Here is a 20919-nt window from a genome sequence, read left to right on the forward strand (position 1 = left end):
TCATTTTGAACGCCTTTCTTTTGGAATGTTGCGTAAAAGCATTGGCATTTGGTTATGCATTTCCAGTAATCACGCAAAGCCTCATTTTCCATAAAAATATAAGAAGTATAACCAATTCAAGCATTAAACATTGCAATGGAAAATGTTGGCTGAATTAGACTAGTTACAGAGCTTTTCCTTCTTTCTATGCAGTCTAAAAATCAGTTGCAAATACTGTTAGGCCTCGATGTTTTCAGGTTGAGATCCATTACAGTGTATTTGTACTAACATTTCCAAGGCTGACACCCCCTGCAGGTCATTTAGTATCCATTTTCTGTTACTGTTCTTAGTACAGTAACCCCATGTGTATTAGCACGCAAAACAATTCATGATGAATGAAATGTATGCATGTATGTATGTATGTATGCATGTATGCATGTATGTATGTTTGACAAGCCAACAGAGACGATGCATTTCACAGAAATTTCAATAGAAATTTTACACATTTGATTTTTTTTTTGTAAATTAAAATGTACTTTTTTAAATTCAAGTTTTTGAAATATTTTTTTCCAAAAATGCAAAATGCATCATTTTATTCCAAAGTCCTGGAGGTGCTTCATGACTACACTGTGCTTTTTTTTTTCAGGGGCAAAAACACTGCCACCTTGAATGGTACGGTAAGCTGTTCTCAGTTTTCACACTTCAGTCTGATTTACCGGGTCCAGTTCTGTTGTCTTCCACATCGCTCTGCGCTCTACCGTCTCACAACCCAGGCTGTGTCTTTCTGTGAGTAAAACGCATGGATACATCTATCACCCTGTGTCGGCCCACGAGAACAGGAGAAGGGCCAATCAAATGCCTCCCATGGCGGCACAGAGGCAGAGGATTGTGGGTAAGTAGCAGGTAGCCATTGAGTACAGAATCAGACTTCATTCGCTGTTACTCCGAGTGGGCTATGCCTGTGAAAAGAGACCGCTGGATTAATGGAGAAACAGAGATCAAAGTGACTCACCTGTGTATGGATGTCCCTCTACTAGTTGGTACCCTCTGTGTTATACATATACCTGTCCATGTAATATAGCATTCTGGTCAATGTTGCTTACATTAATTACTGCACGTAAAGTTCAATCTTACAGCACCAACGAAACTTGAATTGTTTTCTTGTTAACCATAATACATTTTTACTGGAGAAAGTGTCATTTGTCAGAATTACTGGGGAAAAAGAGAGGCTTTCATGCTTTCCAGTATGTGGTCATCATATGAGAGTGTGGTTTCTTTTTTCAGCCTTACACATTAATAATGTTTTTTTTTTACTTTCTAAATGTTTCATAGACGTAATGCTGAACATTGTTGAGGCCATTAAATATTCATATACATTTTTAAAGGAAAAAAGCAGGACTGCATCAACACCTGGGCAGATCTTATTACCACCAGCAGCCCTTTGAGTGTCTTTGACGTAAAGTGACATATCTGAATTGACTGGCCAAAAATACTGACTCAAGCAAATGGTCAATACAGACCTTCCAGATCCAAGCAATCCTTCTCCAGCCCTAAGTCTCATTCTCTATGGCCATTGCTGGATTACTTGTACCTAAAGCACAAAACAACAAAATCAAAAATACAGAAAATGCAGAAACATAATCCACATGATCAAATGGAGTTTTGACATTAGATAAGCTGCTGGTTTAGAGAGATATGACCCCAACGGAATGACTACTGTTGCCCTTTAAAGGTGATCATTTAATGCTCAGACATATTACCCATAATGCCCCTGTCATACCACACACACCACATGCTACACCGCAGTGATTCAGCATGTTTTTGGTGAACAGAGGCGACTATGTTCACTTTGATTTCTGTTTATCTTGTTTGCCATGGCGACCCAGTGGTAGTGCCGTAAATTTCAGCATTTAATCAGATGGTGTTCGATATCCCCGCTGCCCCGAGGCAACATGTTTTTCAGAAGAGAGGGATGCATTATTAACATGATCAACATGAGCAGGGCTGGTTTCTGAATAAAATATGACTTGTGAGGCTTTTACAAATAGCCGTATGAATAATTTGTCACATGAGAGCACAGCGTGTCTGTAATGACTTGTTTGGTGACACTATGTCAGCGGCCAAAGATGACATGCCCAAACAACACCTCTGCAGATCAGATGGGCTCTCAATCTAACCTTAGCTATGAGTTAATACATTTATTAACAGACACTCTAATCGAGAGCGATTTACGTTACATACATTTTACATGTTATTCACCCATGCACGTTGTACATGGATATTCACAGAGGTAACTCAGGTAAAATACCTTGCTCAAGGGTTCAACAGCAGTGCCCCATCAGCGAATATAACCTGGGCATTAGTCCAGCTCCTTAACCATAATGTCGCACAACCACATGGGAAGGTATTCATTTTTTTCAGGAAACAACAACTAGCAGCTCTGAACAAGTACACACTGTAACTTCCTCTCGGCTTCCTGAGCTCACAGGGAGAGATCACAGACTTACAATGCTGGTGAGGAAAGAGAAGCACTTGTTGAATTGTATTACTTGAAGTTAAGGGGCATTAACACACATGACAATTGGATTAAATCTGGGTCTGACTGTGTAAGATTTGTCTGTGACAGATGACTGTGACAGATTCTTGATAATGTCCCAGAGGCGTCAGCAGCAGTCATAGATATGCAACTCTATAGCATATCAATGCTTCAGGACTGCGTCTATTTACGGCATTGCGTAGCACTCAACGCAATCCACTCGGCAGTCTGGGCACTTTCTGTCCCTCAACAACTGACCTGGGATCAGCTTACCGACCCTAGTTCTAAACCCAAACCGTTTCAGAGTGAAAGGGGGACACTGATCCAAGATCAGTGAAGCCCTGCTCACCGTGCTGATCCTTCTGACTGGTCGCCTCGCTGAGCAGCTGAGTCTGGGACTCCCTCAGGGGTCTGGCAGGAAACTGGTGGGCTTCTCCCGTGCTGTGGACCGCAATCTGCTGTTATACACACTTACAGCCAGGAGAGGGCGCTCAATCTAATCTAATCTTTTTGTCCTTAAATTAAGTGGTGAATTTCAGATAGTGTTATGTTATTTTTTCCCCACCATTACCCCTCATCATGAACTCAAAGTTCATTGAAACTGAAAAAGAATTTTGTACATAAAAACTCCTCTACATTTTTTAAGAAAAAAGAGCCAAGACAAACTGGATTCAATTCCTTGTGTGTCACTCTTAAGGGCTTGGAGACACACACACACACACACACACACACACACACACACACACACACAGACAGACAGACAGACGCCTTTTTATCACAGTGCCTGCACATCACACACTGCAGCAGACTGGAGCCGTTTCTGAGTGAGAATGAGATTGAGCTCCTGGCAGAAGGTTTATTTCTGAGACCGCAAACTGACCTGTTGACCATGCAGTTGGTTCCGACTGACATGTTTGGCTGCTCAGGGTCCTGGTTGACCAGGCAGGTCGGGAAGGAGCAGCCATCTCCCAGACTGCACAGACCGTAGAAGGGGAGCGCTCTTTAGCATTTTATACTGTCTTACTCCAAGACGATATTCCAAAGCAACACACAGAAAAACCTACTGTTCCAAAATATACCTGGAATGTATTTGGGACCCACAACAATGCACATGAAATGTGTTAACAATCGGTAATTGGTCATGGTTACATACATCCTGACATAAACAGCTTGTTCAGAATCAAACACTCTGTGCGAGGTTGTATTTTGAATGCGGAGATCCCAAGAAAGAAAGCCTCAATGTTCTGCTGGTATTCCATTTTATAAAAGAACACTGGTCATACCTGTTTGGTGTGCTTAGGTAAATTAACTTGTGTTGCATGCAATTTAAATTAAGAGGTTAGACTTCACTCACCAGAATACTCACCAGATACTTCTGAAACTATGAGCACTTACTCATTGCAAGCAACTGGCATACTCATACACTGAATAACACATAATTCACAGACTTAAACAACAGTCATCTATGTGAAATATTTTCTCAGAATCTGCTGACAAAGGGTCAATAAAACTCTGAGACAAGGAAAGGAAACCCAACCGGTAAACCCCCCCACCCCCCCACCCATAACTGCCACGTGTTCTTTCATGCCTCACCTGGAGAAGACGGGCAGGGGCCAGAAGATCTTCTCGTCCCCGAACACCTGGCGGATGTTCTTGCTGAGCCCCAGACTGAAGCCGTTCTTGTCCTGGCCGTGCCGGAAGGCCGGAGCTCGGAACGCCTCTGAAAACAGGAAACGCCAACATCACAAACCCTCTCAGGGGTGTGTCAGACAGGACGGCTTTTCATTGGTCAGATAGACACGTGGCGCTCATCAGGACGGCCTTTCATTGGTCAGATAAGCACAGAGACACGTGGTGCTCATCAGGATGGCCTTTCATTGGTCAGATAGACACGTGGCGCTCATCAGGACGGCCTTTCATTGGTCAGATAAACACAGAGACACGTGGCGCTCATCAGGACGGCCTTTCATTGGTCAGATAAACACAGAGACACGTGGCGCTCATCAGGACGGCCTTTCATTGGTCAGATAGACACGTGGCGCTCATCAGGACGGCCTTTCATTGGCCAGATAAAGACACAGAGACACGTGGCGCTCATCGTTCTGTTCTCCCCCCCTTTCCACCCAAAGTGAGCTCCCTGTGACTGCCGCCCTAACAACCATCCAGGCACTGTTATTCCCCCAGGAAAAAAACATTACTGAAAGGGAAAAATATAAAAATCTAAAACACAAGGAGTGTTTCTAACTGAACAAATATCTAACTAATGTACAAATATGCAGCCTGTCTTACATCAAACAGATATCAATGATCTTCATAGCAATGTACATAATATTGCCTATACATCGTATAATATATTATAAAATTGCTTATCATGGAGAACAAAGATTCCGTTGACATTTTGCATTTTACAGAGTGGGGCTAGATGGAGTGGGAGGAGGGGAGGGATTGAGGCAGATATCTAATTCCAGAGGAGACAGCCACAAAAGTGGAGTTTTGGTCTGGTGCTCAGGTTTTACCCTTTTACACCCGCTTAAGGGCTAGGGGGAGGTGTCCTGCTGGCTCTGTTCAAACAGGAGAAAGATCCTAGCTTCTGCACACTTGTGTGTGAGGTGACCTGGGAACATTGAGGCAGCTCCCTAAAACCCAGTGCAGCTTCACTTTGCATCAGGAACCAATTGGCTGTCTGTTTTGGGGGAAGAATTTAACTGTGACACCAGTGAAGAAGAGAACTGCCCAAAGCTGTGACACTTTGCAGTTGACAGAGAGGCCGTGCTACTCTCGTGTCTCACAGAACCAACAAGTCAGAGTTAATTAATATGTAGGGGAACCAAAACAAAAGGCTAAGAGTGTGAGTGATGTAAAGATGTAGGGAGAGAGAGTGATAGTTAGGGGGAGATAAATAGACAGAGAAACTAAAGCAGGCCTCACCCAGAGTAGATCTGTTCTTACACACCAGCCAGCAGTGGTACCCGAACAGTGAGAAGAGACTGACGGAGAACATGGCGGCCGCGAAGAACAGAAACAGGATGTGGAACTTGGCCTGGGTGTCAGGCAGGCCATTCTGAGGAGAGGAGAGGAGAGCACACACACACCACACACATACACACACACACACACACACACACACCACACACACACACACACACACACACACACACACACACACACACACACACACACACACACACACACATACACACGCATACACACACACACACACACACACCACACACACATACACACACATACACACACACACACACATACACACATACACACACACACACACCACACCACACACACACACTGAGTGTCTGTCACTGAAAAGATCTTACATGGCTAATGCAAGCTGTGGCTAAGTTCCAGGACTGTATGCAGATAAATGCTCATAAATAATCTCCCCATCAAATCTACAACAAACCAGTTAAATACTCCAGTCTCACTCACTCTTCAAGGCATCATTCATAATAACGCTTATCATAGATTCGAAAGCAGTTTAGACTGTAAAATACACTCATTTTAAATCCAGACTATAGTGATGCTCCTAGTGGCAGCTACATATTTATCTGTGTATTGAAACACTAGAGCTACATCTATTACCTTGCACTATTTAATTATCTACTAAGCATTCTACGCTGCACAGTGTAGGAATCCTAAAGACTACAGAACGCGACACTGCACTTCTCCACAAAGGACATACTGTAGTCAAAGGTTCTGGATTTGGCAAGAGGGGAAGGTAGGCTTTATTCAAACCGGGTTTTATGTTTTCACCTCTGTGCTGCCTGGTATTCAAAAACACAATGGTTCATTCATGAATATTGAGGGGTGTGGTCCTTTTGAGGGACAGCTGTTATTTAGAGCTGTGGGCTGGTGAGGAAAGTATCCTGATCCCCTGATCCCAAATATCCTGATGAACAAAAATCTTTCTTTGAATACTTTTATGAATGTGGGTGGCAGTGTAGCACAGTAGTAAGGAGCAGGATCTGTAACCAAAAGGTTGCTGATTCGATTTCCCGCTGGGGCACTGCTGTTATACCCTTGGGCAAGGTACTTAATCTACAATTGCCTCAGTAAATATCCAGCTGTATAAATGGATACCATGTAAAAATTGTCACATATGTGAATTGCTGGATAAGACTGTCTTGCTAAATGACAATAACGTAATGTAATGTAATTGTTAATATTGGTAAGAACTGTTGGTAATCATGAGTGAGAGTGATTAAAGGGAGACTGGAATGACACAAAATGCATATTTCTTACCCCTCAGGCCCACTCAAGAACTTCATTACCCAAAATCCACCATTTTTAAAAATCAGTCATTAAGTTCTACATTCCCCTCTTGATCCTCACCCACTTTGTGGCAGCTAATCAGTGCTCATGGGAAACAGGCATGCTGAACTAGCCTAGAATTGTTTCTAATCAATCAGTGGTCACAATGCAAAATGCCACTGATTGGCTGAGAGTCCTACCAAGTATTTTCTAAGCTGTTTGTGTATTATACCGCCGGCCTGACAGGAAAATAAAGACATTACACAAGATGATGTCATTGAAGGAAGTTCAAATAACCTCACAGAAGCTTCCAAGCAAAGGTGATTTAAGATGAGCCCTTCCGTCTGCCCCCTCTCCCACATTTGACTGAGGTTCCATTATCATCACATGACCACCGACACTCGATCTGTCTTACGGCAGAAAGCGGACTTACGGTCCAGAAGCGGATGAAGTATCTTGTGTCTGTGGCGGTAATGAAGATGCAGTACAGGAGAGAATAGGCCAGAAAGAGCACGAAAAACTTGTAGTTGGAGAAGCCCACGCAGTTGTTCACCCTGAGGAGATACAAAGTGGAGTCAGGAGAGTGGGTGCACCCACAACCCATCTGTCTCCCGCCCGGCCGACAGCTCGCCCCATCCGCCCCACAGCTAGAGCCCCGCCCGGCTGACACCTGAAGCCCCGCCCAGCTGACACCTGCAGCTGTGCCCAGCCGACAGCTAAAGCCCCACCCAGCCGACAGCTACAGCCCCGCCCGGCCGACAGCTAAAGCCCCACCCAGCCGACAACGACAGCCCTGCCCGGCCGACAGCTAAAGCCCCGCCCAGCCGACACCTGCAGCCCTGCCCAGCCGATAACTCGCCCCATCCAAGCCACTGCATGCTCTGCCCGCCTTTCGTATCTCAGACATTGTTACTGCATACATAGCTTAACACAAGGAAACTACAGTAAATATACTTCATACATATGCAACCAGACCAGATTTGATGATGAAGAGAGAATTTTATACATACCAAGGGCAATGGTGGTCCATTTTTAATATGCACCTGTGAAGCACAGAGGATATGAAGGAGTTAATCAGGTCTGTTTTATTGCTGATAATTTATTATGAGAGATACTATGCTGTTTAAGGCACTATACTATCACATTTTACCACCAGTATCGTGTCCTTTTTCATATGTAATACAGGAAAAGCAACCAAGAGTTATGAAACAAATACGTGTCAGTGGCAGTTTGAGAGGTGTAATGCTTTTAACAGTAGAGCCAACTTAAATGCGCAAGGACAAATGGACCTCATACTTATCACACACAGAGCAGTGGTGGCAACGGTCGGGTTTAAGGAGCTGGCAGCGATCACAATAACGGATACCTGCAAGAACAGTGGTGTGTCACAGCGCAAGCAGCAAATCAATCAATCAATCAATCAAGCAAGCAATTAATCAACTAAACAACAAGCCAATTACTTAATCAATGAATTAATAATTCAACCAACTAACAAACTAATCCATCAATCAACCAACCATCCAGCCAGCCAGTCAGTCATTCAATAAATTAACAAAGCAAGCAATCAATCAGTCAACAAATCAATCAATCAAATACTGGATTGTCCCTCACTAGAAACATCACTCAGTCCTTTAGATATAACATGGATTTTACCATCAGCAATATACTCCTCATGGCAGATATGTTTAAAATAAGTAATGCACGTACGCCTACACCAACATAAATAGAGCTGTCCCTGTTGAGAAGGTCTAGGCAGTTCTGTATAATAACTACACAATAGCAGTTTAATCAGTGCAACCCATAATCACCTCAGTAAATATTCAGCTGTATAAATAGATAAAACTGTAACGTATATATAAGTCACTCTGGATAAGAGCATCTGCTAAATGATAATAATGTCATGTAAATGTAATAAGCAGAGCTGTCCCTAATGAGAAGGCCTGGCAGCTCTGTAAAATGATTTCTGCAGCAGTTTAATCAGTGAGGGGTGAGTGAGAGGAGCTCACCTCCGGACAGGGTCCTGGTGTAGATGGGCAGGTCTTTGGCGATTCTCTTCAGGACCTCCTGGTGGGCCTCTCCTCGGCCCTCCTGCTCCAGCAGCTCTCTGTCCGCGTAGGACAGGTGAAACTGCAGGCGCAGAGAGGAGAGCCATGAGCAGCAGCTCAGCGCATCTCATTCCAAACACACCTGCAGACAACACTGCCGTCTCCCAGAGTCTCCTCCCGGCTCTCCCCAAAGCCCGCTCCTCCGAGAGCCTCTGAGCGTGAGCGAAGGAACGTTCTTGGGATGTGTTTTGAACGTTGCTTTGATGTTCCCAGCGGGGAAAGGCAAGCCTGAGGCCATCTGTCAGTCATCGGTCCATAGATCCTTACTGTTTGATTACTGCTCCCCTTTCTAAGCCTGTTAACCCCCTGCTGCATGGCTGTTTTTGTCTGTGTGTCTTTCTGCTTATGTATGTGTTCATGAGTGTTAATCACCATGTTAGCTATAGTGCATGATGATATTAACAATGTTGCTGGTCGTACCTGAGACACCAGAATGACATTAATTAATAAGCTGACTGCTCTGTAGAGACCCATTCCTATTTCCACTGCAGAGTAACTGGCAGACAGCCAGCACCCTGGAGATCAGCTGTGGAATTCCACTCCACTTTTGCACAGTGGCGTGTGTAATACCACTGTTGTAACACACTGAACATGACGTGGGTTGCAGTTTAAAATGACACTGAATATTAGATTAGCATTAGGTCTAAATCAAGCGTAACATCCGCAAAGCTAAAACATGACAGGGGGTCTTGCAATCTAACCACCAATGTGCTTCATTTCCACACTATGTTTATATCCATGCTTACAAATCATCAAGAGTTCTGACCACTGAAATTAATTTCAAACTTAATTAGAACACTGTGGAAGGATTAAGTGCACTAACAAAGTTCCTTAAATCCATTAATTAATTTTACGCAAGTCCAGCTCCACAGCAGATAGGTTGCTAGATAAGTCCCCCCATCATGTTATCCCCAGGAGACGTGTAATGATCTCTGTAGGGGGTAATTACACAGAGGATTCCCGTGGCTGTATATGTGTGTGTTTCTGCTTATGCATGTGTGTGTGTTTCTGCTTGTGTGTGTACCTGTGAGTGTGTGTGTGTATGTGTTTCTGCTTATGTGTGTGTGTGTGTTTCTGCTTGTGTGTGTACCTGTGAGAGTGTGTGTGAGTGTGTGTGTGTTTGTCTTTCTGCTTATGAATGTGTGCATGAGTGTCAATCAGCACATCCAGCTGCTGTCAGCTGCATGATAATATTAACAGTGGGGGCAGTGGTACCTAAGCCACCAGTCCGATATTAATTCATTAACTAATAAACTAATTAATAAATTAACTGCATTTTCCTGCGCCTGTTCTGCACTGTCAGCGCGTGCTCTGACCTCTTTCAGGGGGTTCATCGGCTCCGTGAAGATGGTCTGCCAGTAGGCCCACACAAACAGGACGAAGATCACATGATATACCACCAGGCAAGTGACTACAATACAAAAAAACAGGCACACAGTAAGAGATGGCATTTCCAGCGGCTTTCATCATCATCACAAGACACACGGTCGGCTCTGGCTTTATTTGCCAAAGAAACTGTGGAGGTTATGTACTTATTTATTTTCCTGGCGATTTAAAACAAAAAGTAATTTGATGCACGACACCTTTCCCGTTGCTGCAGGATGCTTGGAGGCCTTGTATATTATTCTCTTAGTGTCCTCAGGGACAGAAAAGCAATTTTGGATTGATCTTATTAACAGTGCAGACTCTGCACTAATCTGATTGGGTCTTGACAGAGGAAGTCCTGAAGTCCAGGCAGGATGCAGGATTATAAAACAAAGATCATTCCATTTTAGGGCTGTTCCCATGATCTCTTTCACCACTGGATTCATTCAGCATCTGTGATTAACTTTTACTAAATCTGTTTAATTCTAACTTTCTTCCTCCTAAACAGCGTGTTGAGCTCAGCAATAACAAGCATTTATGAAGGAATTCAGGTGTTTGTATTGAAAAAAGGCTATGCTGGTATATGCTATACATGTAATGTAATGTTACTGGTTAGTACAGCCACTGTGTGGAAAATTTACACATTTTATGAATGATATCATGGAAAAACTTGATATACAGTATATATCACTTGCTGATTTTTAAGTTGCTCTGGATAAGAGCATCTGCCAATTTAATAAATGTAAATGTAATCATACATTTTGGATAGTTCTAGTTATGGTTTTGTATGACTTGTTTGAGCCTAAGAAAGTGTGGATTAACAAATTTTTAACAGGTTTTCTCCAGGTTAGTACCTGAATGAAATCTATCTCAAAAGGAATTAAATGTGTTTTTAATTGCCTCATTGACAAAGCAATAGATTCACTATGGGGCAATGCTGATAAGAGTCATTGCTACCTATTTTCTACTGGACATATAATGTACATCAATATATAGTAAAATCTGCAATACAAAACACAAATTTATTTCAGCTTTCACAGATGCATTGTAGAATTGATTTTAAAATAGGTATACAGGGTAACAATACCCCTATCAGCACGTGCATGAGATTGCACATATAACAGTAGGACATTGGGCAGGTGTTTTGCAGCATATGGTACATATTTGGTTGTATGTGTGATGTGTGTATGTGTGTGTGTGTGTATATGTGTGTGTGTGTGTATGTGTGTGTGTATGTGTGCGCGAGCGTGTGTGTTTGTGTGTGTGCCCATGTGTGTGTGCATGTGTGTGCGTGCGTGTGATGTGTGTGTGTCTGTGTGATGTGTGTATGTGTGTGTGTGTGTGTGTGCATGTGTGTGTGTGTGTGTATATGTGTGCGCGAGCGTGTGTGTTTGTGTGTGTGTCCGTGTGTGTACATGTGTGTGCGTGCTTGTGTCTGTGTGATGTGTGTGTGTGTCTGTGTGATGTGTGTGTGTATGTGTGTGTATGTGTGTGTGTGTGTGTATGTGTGTGTGATGTGTGTATGTGTGTGTGTATGTGTGCGCGAGCGTGTGTGTTTGTGTGTGTGCCCATGTGTGTGTGCATGTGTGTGCGTGCGTGTGATGTGTGTGTGTCTGTGTGATGTGTGTATGTGTGTGTGTGTGTGTGTGCATGTGTGTGTGTGTGTGTATATGTGTGCGCGAGCGTGTGTGTTTGTGTGTGTGTCCGTGTGTGTACATGTGTGTGCGTGCTTGTGTCTGTGTGATGTGTGTGTGTGTCTGTGTGATGTGTGTGTGTATGTGTGTGTATGTGTGTGTGTGTGCGCGAGCGTGTGTGTTTGTGTGTGTGTCCGTGTGTGTGTGCATGTGTGTGCGTGCTTGTGTCTGTGTGATGTGTGTGTGTGTCTGTGTGATGTGTGTGTGTGTGTGTGTGTGTATGTGTGTGTGATGTGCGTGTGTGTTGTACAGTTATGTGTACAGTTGTGTAGTCGCGATCTGTTCCTGCTGAATTTTGCTCTGACTCACTACTGCCCTCTACAAGGATGGATGGAGGGATATCCCTTACATTGAGCTTGTATTGTACCATCCATTGGCTTATTTGACTGTTAAACTGTACTAGTATTATTATACTTACTTTTCTCCCCGAGGTTGTCAATGGACTCTGAAAAAGAATACAACAGTTAGATTTAAAGGAGGAAACACTTCCAGCAGGGGATATTCTGACAGACCACTGGCTGTACAAAGTTGCAACGCTTTGTGCTTGGGTGCTTTGATTGATACTTAGGAAAAAAGACAAAAGACAAAAGAAAATTTTTAACCTGATACAGGACAGCTTGTCATATAAGCTGTAATTTTCCATCTCTCGAAATGTTTCTTTGCATAAAAAGGTTCTTGTTCAACACAGTGTCAGGTGATTCCAGCTGAAAAACTGGGTCAAGCTGAGATTGCTTGGGGTTATCATTTATCCATGGAGACAATACGATTAACTCTGTCACTGAACTGGAAGTACCAGCACTCCAACAATATGTTAAGAGGTTATTTTTTGAATAATTTCATATCTGAATATTATACGGCTTCCAAGATTTAATATTTCAGTAACTGGACGATCAAACTCAGTTTTTTTCCCCAAAACATCATATGACATTGCAGTTCTTTTGGTGTAAACAATGACTCAGGCAAACAGATCTGCATTCACTCACACAATAAGGGGGGCACAATAGATTTTTTTCGAGCAATATCAAAGAATTATGTCTTACAGTGATTTATGCAGGGCTCTTTCAGAGTACTGATAACAATAAATCTCTGGATTTCATTTTTCGTGAACAACCATTTGAATGCTGATCCAAGTAATGGATTAGTGATATGGTGAGGGATTAAAATGATGGAACAACTGATCTCATTATCACAGTGTGTATGATGTCACATCTTGTCACTCTGTGTGTGTATATGTGTGTTTTTGTGTGTGGTATGCTTTAGCACAGGCTGCTGAAGGATTGCACTGTACATTCACAGCTCTTGTGGATGAAACACAGTAGCTCATTGGGAACTGTCTCACCCCCTGCAGGTAGGCCCTAGTGAAATATTACAGTTCTGCATTTTCTTGTCCGATAAGGTGGTCTTTAGCCAGTAAAAGTTTGTTAACTCTGAGGCTGGAAATCTGGAAATGCACGCTGATGCTGTTTCTGGGGAGGGCTGTTACTTGAGCAGAGTCTGGATGTTTTGCTGGAGCCAGACTGACGATGCTCTGAACAGAGAGTGATGATAACACGTGATGTCATGAGGACATAAGCAACACCCTTATGCTTTCAGGACCCACGGGGCTTCCACATGATGTTCTCTGCCTGATGTCTCTCTCACACACACACACACACACACACACACACACTCTGTCTGTCACAGCGACAGGAAGCGAACCACGCCCGGCCACGCACTATCACAACCAGCTGAGCTGTTTGCAGCCCGGCCATGCACTATCACAACCAGCTGAGCTGTTTGCAGTTAGAATACAGCAGCTTTGAAGTTCATTTCTTTCAGCCTCACGTGCTTCAGTGAAAACGATCTGCCTTTTTTTTTGTACTCATGTAGGGGCAAAAAGAAGAAGAGAGAGAAGGTGGGAAAAGAGGCTGCAACCGCACCTGGATGTGATTTGCCCTCGCTGATCAGGAAGTGAAAGAAACAGCAAATGAGAATACAGCCTTAGAGGGGAACCAATCAGAGTGACCCACAGCTGTGGACCATACAGTGGCCCTCAGTCATTTCTCTCCAGGTTCATTTTACTTCTCTGGTATTTCACTCAGTTTCTAAACGATGAAAACTGTCACTGTGCACGAACCATACAAACTGCTCTCACAAGCTGTTATCCTGCATGTCTCCAGGTGTATTTGATGGCTCCGAGAGTTATTCGCTGAAAAAGAAGCTTCCTTGAAAATGGTTTCGATTTGCTCTGACAAGAAACACTGTCTTACAGTTACACGTGTGTCATCAGCTGGTCCCAGGCTTAAACCTTACTCAACTGCGTGTATGAGTTCTTCGTGCATATTATGAAACATATCAAATGATCATTTTTGACTGGACTTCCCCTTTGACAAACAGCCAGAGCCCTGAATTCATCCAAAGCTGGAACTAGTGGTAAGGAGCAGGGCCGGCAAACCAAAATGCTGCTGGTCTGTTTCCCAGGTGAGCCACTTCCATGGTACCCTTGACCGAGGCCCTTAACCCAAACCGTCTCAGTAAACACCCCTGCTGTATAAATCCGAACCATGTAAAAAAAAAATGTAAATGTAAAAATGTAAGCTATGCATAAGCGGAGTGGAATGCTCAGTACTTGTGATGTAACATAATGTGGATAAAGGGTCATGAGTTACCACCACTCTTCAATGCTCTTCAATGCCTCCCATTATCGACCTCCTGCCCCAAGTTCACGCTCAAGATGCCACATACACGCTACAACCCACAGCTCTCTGCTTGCTGAAAGGCCTCTGTAGGACTCCGGCCCTGCAAACAGCAGTTATCTTTGTGCAGATCCGTCCTCCTCTGTCTCACTTTCCGCTATTAAAACAGATTACAACAATAACGCGGCTGTCCCTCTGAGGGGTTTCAGGCTTTTACACTGCTCTACTTCAGCTGGTGCCGGCTGCAGTTGCAACTGATATTTTTTACATTTAAAGGGGACGGTTCCCTGAACGGCAAACCAAGAGCTGTCAGGCAGCTAACGATGCCTATCTGCTAATAGCATTACGCGCCCTGGATTTATTCAGCTCACTTTGTTCTCCACAGCAGACAACACAGCTTATATAATATTATTTCTCTCAGCCTTTTAGCTGCGGCATAATTCTCATGTTTTGATTCCCCCACAAACTCTCCTCTGCACATCTGCAGGGTTGAGGTGGTCCCTCTGTGTCAGTAATCACCCGGCTACACAAATGTCCTTTACCCTTCTGTTTAGAACTCTTTTACATGTACAGACACTGATGTGGAAGCATTACTTTTAACAATCCATTAGAGGTCTTTTACAGGCTGTTGAGAAAAGTCCCTTGGGAATTCATTTTAAGAATTTGAGTATCAGTGTGGTGTAGTGGTACGGAGCAGGGCTTGTACCTGAAAGGTTGCTGGTTCGATTCCCTACCAGAGCACCCTTGGGCAAGCTATTTAACCCACAATTGTCTTAGTAAATATACAGCTGTAAAAAGGATAGTGTGCTATGTGCTAATGTAAGCTGCTCTGGGGAAAATGTTTACTAAATGACAATAATGTAATGTAAAAGAAATCTTCGTAACCCAACTGTGCAGGTCACTTACCAACCAATTTTTGTCACTGTCTGCCAGATGGGAATGATCTTAACAACGATGAGGCAAAAAATCAATTTCTATGGCTGTAAAGAAAAAAGATACTGTGCAGTATGGCTTTGTTATGCTAACATAACTGAAACCTGAAGCTATCTCTGAGGAGCAGGCCCTCTTAAGATACGCTGGCCGTTCAGATTCACACGGAGGAGGAAGCCGACGTTGCGAGCATGCTAATTTAGCGAACGAACCTGAGAAGTGGAAGAGGTGTGGGAATAATGCGTTTGGTAATGCAAAATCAGGGAAGGGAGAATAAATCACCTCATATTCATCCCACATTGTGTCATACCGCCGTTTGAGCTCAGAGCACGATGACAGGGAGTGTATCTTTATAAACTGCGCAAGGGCTCCTTCCTCAAGGATGAGAAACAAAGCAAGCTTCCACAGGGAGACACAGCGGCACCGGGAGTATTGATCATCCTCTCTCTCTCTCTGGTGTTCAGTACTTAACCAAGAGAGGGAAGGAGAGAAGGAGGGAGATAGGACTGCCTGTTTCCTGACCACTCCTGGCTGAACACAGACTCCTCTATGCAGTTTAACCACAATGCGGTTTGTCCTTGAATCTGTACGTCGAATTTAAGCATGTGTTAAGTCTTTTCAGTTCTTCCACAGCAACACGACTTCAGCACCCACTAAACACTGAACACTGCACTGCAGAAAAGCAAAAACAAAAAGGATGAAATCTTAGGTTGTGGTTCAGCTGCAGATTGAACAGTGGCTACAGGTACAGTACGCAAAGCTTTTACATTACATTACATTATTGGCGTTTAGCAGACGTTCTTATCCAGAGTGACTTACATAGGTTACAATTTTACATGCTATCCATATATACAGCTGGACATCTACTGAGGCAATTCTAGGTAGTACAGCAGCAGTGCCCCAGTGGGGAACTGAACCAGCAACACTGCTGCAAGTCCTGCTCCTTGCTAATATGCTACACTCCTGACCCTTTTATTTCTGAACGTATTTTTTCAGTTTCAAAAATGACCAGACTGCACTGTGGTAAACTGCTCAGACCTCATCCATGACCTCTTAAAGGGTCAAGGGCTTTTTTTTTTTTTTTTTACACAGTTGGGGTAACAAAGGTAATGCCACATCCTCAAGGGATTTTGCATCTCAGTCATTCCGTACCTCCTCCATGCAGCTGATGGTAACGGAGCACTTGATGTAAAGTGCCTGGCTTAAGGGGCCATCCAAAATCCAAAGGGCTCTGTCATACGCTTGGCTAAATACTGCGTCCCACATGATTAGAGCTACCTGCTGGCAACCCTTTTCAGTGCCAGCACTGAGCAAAGCTACAGGCCTCTGGACACAACATTCAAGAAGGCCTCTGAGGGACATGAGTCAAGACCATTCACCTGATAATGTTTGGACCGTGCGGGACACTGGGTCAGCAGAGAACCGGGAGGTGGACATGAGAAGGCTCATGCTGAAAAAAAAAAAAACTCTTCTCACATGGAGGCCAGTTCCTTAAAAAAGAACAAGAACTGAACAACACTCAGTGTGTCCACAGCTCCACCCTGCGGGCCTTAAAGCGCCTCTAGTGGTGAAATACCGTTACTGCAGTAGCTGCTCAGTTGGTTAGTTTTTCAGGTGGGTCAATGGGTGAAGAACACTACAGTGTCTAGGGCTTCCTCTTCTCATTTGTCAACATATGAAACATATAAACACATTATATCCATAATATACAGAACATGTTTTACTTTCAATTTCATCTTATTTTGTGTTTCGTATATGAAGATGGCATAAACGTTTTTGTAAGGACTTGCAAATGTTTTGTCAGATTGAAAGGCAGAGGGGAAAATAATTGCAAACCGCGTACGTTTTCTGTTTGCTACATAATTCATAATTTCCCAACGGCCGTCCATGTGAACAATGCTGGCAGGAAGTAGAGTCAGCTGTTACAAAGCGGACAATTCCGGCAAATATTGTTACATCATAATAGCAACATTGTGAGAACGCATGGATTCGCTACGCAGGGACTGCTTCCCCGGCTATAGTGCAGGGCATGCCTAATTTACGCGCTGCTCCCGCAATGAAATAATGCCGAACAGGTGAGATCCCACGCTCTTTAATGGCTTAATCAACCTGAGTGCTGCTTTCACTGACCCAGAGCACGTCCTGCAAAGGTCTTGAACCCAAAGAACCTCAACACGCACAGACTGAGATAATGTGGTAAAATGTACATATTCGTCTACATTAAAAAGTGTAGTGGTAATTCAATCGTTCACGATTAAGCAACCGTCACTTGATATTTATACAGAAACAGCGCATTTGAAAGGAAACCGCGGAGGTCTTGTTAATAGCAGCCGATGCAACTTTAGACTTTATGGATAAAATGACCATTGCTGTAAAATGAGTATGGGAAAGATTATGTATGATATACTCAGCCAAAGGAAAGATACTCTTACATGGAAACGGCCTTGAAATAAACTCAGCGAACTCAAACCTGGAAAACTGGCTGTGATTTCCACTGCTGTAAGTTCCACCGCCGAGCAAAGTCAACACGGCTTAAATGTTACTTTTGACAGTAATGAGCTCTCATCTTAAAAATGTGCTTAATGTTGTTCATGGTTTTCCAGTGTGATATTAAACACGTCAACCAAAACAACACGACAACGTTACAACTGCGTTAATATTTGGTTACAATACGTATACGTATACTGACAACCGCTTATTCTAGGTGTTTTCTATTTAAATCCTTACAATTACAGCTTGGATTCAACCTCCAGTGAGACATGTTTGGAGGATAGAACAAATTCAGTCCAGAGCATGGCTTTCTACCGACCGCTGGCTGCATGTGGCAGAAACATTTCAAACACTTATATGTATTCCGCTCTGAGCACGTGCGGGTTCTTTTTTTTTCCTGCGCCCCAGTTTCTCGGCTTCCTAAATTGTGCACGCAAATCATATTGCCGTGACTCATCATTTTCCTGTTCCATCACTTTCCTCCCACCTTCACCCCGCTCCCTGTCACATTTATCTGCCGATCACTGGCTATGAATTTAAAAGCACTGTAGGTCCTGCACAGCACCTCAAAAAGCCACAGGCGTGGACCGCGCATTTCACACTGATTGCCTTCTTACCGAATAGCAGACAAGTTATCCCAAAACTACAGCATAAGCCAGAAAAAAACGACAGGGATGCTGCTGACGGAGCACGCGCCGCACAATCACAAGCGGGTCCGCCGGCGCGTGACCGCGAGAAACAGTATCGCCCCCTCCCCCTTACCGATGCAGAGCTGGAAGACATAGGCGTAGTAGGACCAAGCCACAATGACGGAGATAAAAAGGACCGGGATCCAGCGCAAAACTCTCCGACAGCACCTTTTCATCCCGCCCGGGCCCGGCGGCGCCATCTTCTATTTAGATATCATAAATTTGAGATAAATGAGAAGCTTTTTCTCCCCCGCCTTTCGCCAGCGCGGTGCATTTGTGCTGGAAAGCGCTGGAAAGCGGTCAGCACTTCAGCAAATCGGCTCGCCTTGCCCAGCTCGCGGCGCTCGGCAGCCTCGCGACTGCACTTTGGTAGCGCAGCAGAGCGCGCGACCGCCCCTTCTCTCCAAGTTGGCGTGACGTCCGTAAGATGCTGCCCCGCGCCGCCCAGAATGCAACCCACAGATGAAGCACGCTGAATCCAGCGAATTTAACTCTATGCAAGACGTAATTGCATAAATAATATACTCTGCTCATTTATAAGTTTAGATGGCAGTGGTGGCACTTTCAGCTATCAAGGCCTCCACTTTTACATTGCCTTTACATTTCAGATATGGAAAAACAAGCTAAATCTAAAGGTTTGATAACACGGGGTTGGACAATGGCATGAATCTTTCCATAACTCATTTATATTGATTCATTTTTGAAGATATAGGAATCACACCAGTCACTCAGCAAATTGTTTTAACGGATGAGGCTACCATCTCAAAACACTTTAGCAGTACGGGGCAAAGTGCGGGCGAAAGAACCACTCAGTGTCAATCCAGTATAACCCAATTACGCCTTCGGTCTCTGAGCCCCGCCGAGGAGATGGCACCCTAATGTGTAATTTCATATTTCAATTTGCAGAGAGACCCGCCTCCCCGCTCACAAATCTATCATTCAGCTTCGACAGCATCACGGAGCCGAAAGCCCCCAGGTAAGGACAGCTCTGCTAATCGCGGCACGTGGATCGATTGCCTTTGCAGTTCATCCGTCTGCCCGCGCTAATGATTTTATATATCGCAGTGGTTTCCCTTTCATGCAGTTTCTTTTTTACATTTCCAAATAATTTCTCCACATTGTACATGCTGTGACTGAAAATTTTACCTGTGCGTATCACACTAGGTCAGACTTTAAGTTTACAGATAAAAAAGACAGAAAACAGAGTTTTTTTTCCAAAATAATTTATTCATGCATTACACTTTATGAGCTACATTGCTGGTCATTCTCTTTAGTTCAATCTATTTCAAAACGCACTAATAAAATATTTTTCCTTATATGCAGAGCACGTAATTTCCTCTGTTGTACAAGCACTAAACACTTCTTAAATGCATGCAAAAATAGTTTATAAATGATGTGCAGAGAGCAAATGAGTTGACTAAAACACACCCATACAGTTAAGACTTCTTTTTTCTGTGCGTTTGTGTATTCTGGAGACGCAGCTGTTTTGTGCGTTGATTCGGAACAGTCTCTTTAAACACGTGACCTCTATACAGCCCCGTAACACAGCGTCTGCTGATCAGTGCTTGGGCCCACCAAAGGAAGGAGATTTCGGGCCTACAAGGATAAGCTTCATGCCCTGAGCAATACTTTCTCCAGCAGTCGCGTCTCAATCTTTCGAAAACTTTAAAGACATGACAACACAATGGTAAGCCCGCACAAAGAGGGGCCACCTTTAAAAAGAACAGTATCTCTTCCAAAAACAGCACAGTTAACGCATTTTCTTTTGGCCTTGGGTATATTTGCATATATAGATATATTTGCAATCCACATTGTTCTTCAAGATGCATATCAGTTAAAGGAACACAAGCAAAAGCCCTTTAGCCTGGTACGTTACTTTAGGAAAATAAGAACACACTCATTACAAGAATACATATCGCAGCGTGCGCGCGAGTGACCCATCCCAGCGGCGCTAAACTACTCTGCGCAGAGCGGATGAAGCAGTCCGACGTGGAGAAAGTATGTTAGCCATTTCGCTGGCTGTAGTATAAACAGATTATCTGGATTAGCGTTAACTGAGCACGGGAAGGAACAATGTAACGCCATTGTTGAGCACGGCCACACAGCAGCAAGGCACACATGACAGCCGGCCTCCTACGCCTTTAACACACACCTACAGCAAGGGTTATATGGGAGAGTACACTGAAA

The 20919-nt window shown here is 43.8% G+C and overlaps 1 protein-coding gene across 1 annotated transcript; it reads right to left on the reverse strand.

The window, feature by feature from the left end:
• Nucleotides 1–596: 596 nt before the first annotated feature.
• On the reverse strand, nt 597–19086 carry LOC118769621 (palmitoyltransferase ZDHHC2-like). The gene is made up of 13 exons (XM_036516823.1): nt 18806–19086; nt 12367–12393; nt 10206–10300; nt 8791–8911; nt 8081–8150; nt 7795–7827; nt 7218–7338; nt 5444–5576; nt 4109–4235; nt 3396–3488; nt 2865–2956; nt 1500–1570; nt 597–938 (listed from the first exon to the last, which is right to left on the reverse strand). The coding sequence occupies exons 1-12, from the start codon at nt 18930–18932 to the stop codon at nt 1530–1532; spliced, it is 1080 nt and encodes a 359-aa protein (XP_036372716.1). The 5' UTR covers nt 18933–19086; the 3' UTR covers nt 597–938; nt 1500–1529.
• Between the last annotated feature and the right edge of the window lie 1833 nt (nt 19087–20919).

This window comes from Megalops cyprinoides, chromosome 22 (genome assembly GCF_013368585.1).
Source record: "Megalops cyprinoides isolate fMegCyp1 chromosome 22, fMegCyp1.pri, whole genome shotgun sequence".
NCBI classification, from domain to species: Eukaryota; Metazoa; Chordata; class Actinopteri; order Elopiformes; family Megalopidae; genus Megalops; species Megalops cyprinoides.